This window comes from Diospyros lotus, chromosome 6 (genome assembly GCF_014633365.1).
Source record: "Diospyros lotus cultivar Yz01 chromosome 6, ASM1463336v1, whole genome shotgun sequence".
Classification (NCBI taxonomy): Eukaryota; Viridiplantae; Streptophyta; class Magnoliopsida; order Ericales; family Ebenaceae; genus Diospyros; species Diospyros lotus.
The window spans coordinates 45204370-45209622 of NC_068343.1; the positions used below are offsets into that span (position 1 = coordinate 45204370).

At 31.4% G+C, this 5253-nt stretch overlaps 1 protein-coding gene across 1 annotated transcript; it reads left to right on the plus strand.

Annotated features, from left to right (window-relative positions):
• Positions 1-4364: 4364 nt before the first annotated feature.
• On the plus strand, positions 4365-4973 carry LOC127804571 (21 kDa seed protein-like). The gene has a single exon (XM_052341444.1). The coding sequence runs from the start codon at positions 4365-4367 to the stop codon at positions 4971-4973; it is 609 nt and encodes a 202-aa protein (XP_052197404.1).
• The last annotated feature ends 280 nt before the right edge of the window (positions 4974-5253 follow it).

Here is a 5253-nt window from a genome sequence, read left to right on the forward strand (position 1 = left end):
AGTTTTTCCCCTTTTTTTAATTATTTTATTTTATTTTTTTTTTGAGTTATTTAATTATTTCTGATAAATTGTGAAATTCTGAAATAATTTAAATAAATAAATAATTAAATGAGTATTTAGCCTCTAAATTAATTTTTAAATTAATGTAAATTTGAGGCAATTATGGAAAAAATTTCTATATTTTGGGAAATTAAATAATGGGCTATTTTTCTAAAATTTTGAAATTGGATGAGGATACTTGAGAATTGTATTTCAAAAATTAATTCCTTAATGGTTGGAAAATTATGGAATTTTGAAATAAATAAAAGGGAAGAATCAATTGAGGTTTAATGAGGAAAAATTTTATTTAAATTTTTCTAAAGGAAGATTAATCCAAATATTTTCCAAAGGAATTGGAAATGAGATAAATGGGTTAATAGTTGGGGCAAAGATAGGAAAAAATCTATTTTCTTATAATTAAGGCGTTATGCCATAAATTATTTTAAGTTAGAGAGTTAGCTTATCTCCTTTCGATCCTGGTAGGTCACCCTTAGCCCTTCATTAAAGAGCTCAGGAAGGGGTGACGATTGCGGGGTTTCGGGTTTAATAGGTCGATTGATAATTCCCGGACCCTCGAGCGGAGCGAAGAGAGTGCAAAGCCTAGTTCCCACCTAGGTCGTTTCCCGTTGAAACGTAGCCGTCTCTTCATCTTTGCCCTAGCGTGTGAATAGTAAGTTGGCTATTCGTGAGTAACACCCGTAGGTGGGAGCAGGGCGTTACAGGGGTGGTCTTTGTCTCGTGTGTCATTATTTTCCCTCCCGTAAGTGCTCCCGTTCAGGTAGTCCGGGCGGTTGGGGATATCTGGACGGGGGTGCTTACATCTATTGCATGAGACGTGTTTCGTGAAATTCTTATACATAAACGCTTGTTATTCCCTTACGTGAAATCATGCTGCATATATGAAATATATTTTTCTGAAAATTATATGCTATTGGTTTTTTAACTGTTGCATTTATAAAATTCGTGTGGCCATACTGTTGTACCTATTTGTTGTTGGCCGAGGGTAAAAGTCGGATATCCTCCGAGAGGCGCTATGCGTGTGCCATCGAGAAAGCTCTCGTGGGGAAGACCGTGAGTCTAAGGAATAACGGATGTGGTGCTTGCATGAGTGCTATGAGGTCGAGCTGAAGTGACATGGTTAGGGACCTCCCGAGAGGCGTTATGCGTACGCCATTGAGAAAGCTCTCGTTGGAGGCGGCTGACGTGTTCACGAGGCACTTCGGAGTAGTTCTCCTTGTTTTCTCATACATTTTATACTTGATCATGTATCGATATAAACTGTTTTTGGAGTTTCTCACTAGAAGATTTATCTTCTAATTGGACTATGTCCCTAGAATATTCAAACGTTCCAGATTCGACGAGCGGCTCTAAGGGAAATGAGATAGCTGAAGAAAAAGTTTAATCTGCTGTCTATATCATGTTTAGCATATTTTTGTTTATGTGTGAACTTATGTAATTTTGGATATATTTCAGATGTTTAGTTATCACTTGATGATATCCATGTAATATATTTTATAGACGTTTTGAACAATTTTATGATAAATAAAGTGTTATGGTTGTGAACCATATCAGGTTCGATCTAGCTTCCGCTTTCAAAATTTTAACACCTATCTTAGCTATTCGATTATTTGATTTGTTAAGTTGAGAATGTGAAAATTAGGGTTTTTGGAATATTGTGTGATGTATGACAGTGATTGTGATATGAAAAGTTTTTATATTCCTGAAATCTTAAGTTATAACTCGCTCAAGAAATTTGGAGTGTTACATATCTTTCTAGAGAGAAATTAGTTGAGAGACAAATGGCAAGAGATGAGATAGACTAGTGAGATGCAAAGAGAAGAGAGTGATGTGAGTTTTGAAATATTAGAGAGGGAGAGAGAGTAATTCACAATCTGAGAGGTTTTTTTTTTTTTTTTTGTTATTGAGAGTTCATAACAATTATTTAAAGGTATTTTGGTGTAATTAAAAACAATATTAGAGGTTCAAAAACTTAAAAAATTTTAGAATGAGTTATTTATAAACTTTTAGTTTTTCTAAGGGTCAATTAAAGCAATTTGTTTTCTCTGTCTCCTCCTGATCTTTTAGTTACATATATCTTTATTTTTGCAAGCTATTAAGGGTGTAAATAATTATTCGAATTTATGTTATTAAGATAATAGTACACTCAGTATAATTTAGAGACTATTTGGAAGAGCTTATTTATTGGACAAAAGAGCTTTTTTAATATAAAAAACTCTTCTCAAACAAATTTGTGTCGTTGGTTGTCACTCCATTTATATAAGCTTTTTGACAATTAAAAAAATTGTTTTGTTTATTTTATACGTACTAAGAGAAGCTCAAAATTTGAACTTTTGGAAGTAGAATTTTTTTATGCTTTTTTAAAATACTAAAATGTCTAAGATAATCTTATTGTATTTTATTTTACATGTCATTTTTATAATCTTATCATTTAAAATAGTATTTTAATTGACATTTAAACAATTACAACCTTTAACACATCTTTCACGTTGAAACATTTCATAGCCACTCAGGAATGACTATGAAATGAAAATAAGCCAAGAAAATGATATTTGATTTCTAACCAAATAGTTACATACAACTAATTCTACTTAGAGTGCGTTTGATAGAGGTGAAAAATGAAAGTGAAATTTCAATTTTATAGAATTCTAATTCTTACCCCCAATCCTTAGAAATTTTAATTCCTTGATTTCATAGAAAATCTTCACTTTAAAACTAAAATGGAATTTGAATTTCATAAAATTGAAAAGCTGTTTGATAGAATTTCTTAAAATTTCGATGAAATTCAAATTCTACCATTATTTTCAATCCCTATCAAACGCACTCTTAATTAGGGAAAGATTAGGAAACTTGGTTGTTGATTTTTGAATTCTTACATTTAATTATCACAACCTTTGAAAATTAAGTTACCTAGATTTCATTCATAATTCAAAAATCAATTTGTAATCTTACGTTTATCAAATTCTTTGGAAATTAAGTCATGTGGTACCATTCATAAATCATGAATCAATTAAGCTCCTAACAGAAAGGGAATTTGATTCCCTCCTCCCATCTCAGAATCAAATTAAAGGAGAAACCTATTACATATTTACTCAATTATCCTCACTAAATTTTTTTTTTTTAAAAAAAAAAGGTAACAATATACATAAAGATTACTCTATTCTTCTCTCCCAATTTCCGACTCTACTTGTCTTTCTAATCAAATCTTTATTTATGCTTTTTTATTTAGTTAAATAATGTATTACACCTTAATTGATGTATGTATAAATTTAAAATATCTCATTTTGGAGGAAAAGGAAGAGGATAATTAACTCTATTGGAGCTACTGGTTTAATTACAAAGTTGCTCAATTATTTGGAGCCGATATCCTTATCTTAATATTGGACTATTTGAGTGTAAATTTACATACAGATCACATAAAAAATCATATCAATTAGAAATCAAGTCTTCCAAATTATTATACATGTTAGACCACGCACTTGGTATAATTATTTTCTCTTAAATGTAAAATAAAATGAAAAACTTAATCATATATATATATATATATATATAATATCCTCTGAGTACACGAACTTGCAAATTGATGATCTTGAAATAATTCCAATTATTTTCATAGGTCTAGATGTATAACTAGCTTACAAAAATAATGACGATTAAATTAGATTTTATCATAATGGTCCGATGTATATTTATTAATGCATAAAAATATAAAATTTCTAACAATCAAGTATATATGAAGCGTGATGAGTAAAAATGTAGAATTTTCACTTAAATAATAATAAAAAAAAACCTCTATTGAGTAGACAAAAGTCATTGTTATGATTTTAAATGTATTCTAATAATTGAGTACAAAAATAATGACGACCATACATGTTTTACACATTGATTCTTTATTTAACTGTTTTACATACAATTTACTAATACATGTTTATAATATTAATATAATAAATTCAAATGGATAATCAAAGGCAATATTGAAAGAATAATTAATAATCCATTTCATGGACAGTCAGGCAAGGAAAAAAAACAAACAAGCATAATAATGCATAAATAGTACATATACATCATGAACCTAAGTCACGTGAAAATTGATGGTAGAGAAATAAATGCTTCTTTCACAATAAATTGATCTCATCATAATTCAATTTTTTCTCATCTTCCAGTCTCTATAAATTCAAGCTACTCAGCTTTGCTTCACTGCCCACAAAAAGAAAAGAAAGAAAGTCCTGAAAAACATCAACAAAATGAAGAGCTCACTGCTGCTACTACTCTCCTTCCTTCTCCTTTCCTCGCTCCCAAACCTTCTTATGGCTGATAATCCTGAGCCCTTGTACGACTCCTCCGGCAATAAAGTCGTCACCGGCACCCGATACTACCTCCTACCAGCGTTCAGCGGAGATGGAGGTGGTTTTTATACCACAAGTCCAGCCTGCCCAGGGGACATCTACCAAGAAAGTTCAGATTCATCGTTGGGTCAGCCAGTAATATTCTATGGTGCCAACAACAGTAGCTATGATTATAAAGTAGGTAATGTTATCTATGAGTCCACTGATTTGAACATCCATTTCCCTTCTCAACTCTGTAGGCTTTTACCAAATGCGTGGATTGTTGGCCCATATGATAGCACAGTGGGTGCATGGATCATTACAGCAAGTGGGAGGATAGGACTCCCAGGACCAATTTGGTTCAAGTTTGAGAAATTTGGGGACAATGTATACGTCTTGCTTTTTGATCCCTCGGCTTGTGAGTTTTGTCAGGATATACCTAAGAGCTATGTTGGGATCATTTCTGAGTTTGATAGGCGTCCTGCTTTAAATAATAGCTCACCTTTGCGTTTGAAGATTGTCAAAGCGTCTGATGCTCTCCAAGTTCAGGAAGCAAGACTCAACAAGGCAATGATTGCTAGTGTGGTTTAGTGCCCACTCAATCTAAATAGTTTATCTGAGTCCTTGTTGTTGTTGAAAATAAATTATAAGGATACAGTTTGAGATCCTTGTATTGTATAAATTTAAAATCGTGGTCAATAAATAGACTTGGTACGATTATTTTCAATTTGATCAAATTGAATTATTATTTTATTTTACTAAAAAAATGATTACTTTTATTATTTAATTATTACAAATCCAAGAATTATAAGACAAGGAAATAACTCTCAAAACTTTACAATGATCTCATCAACATTTGTTCAAATTTTTA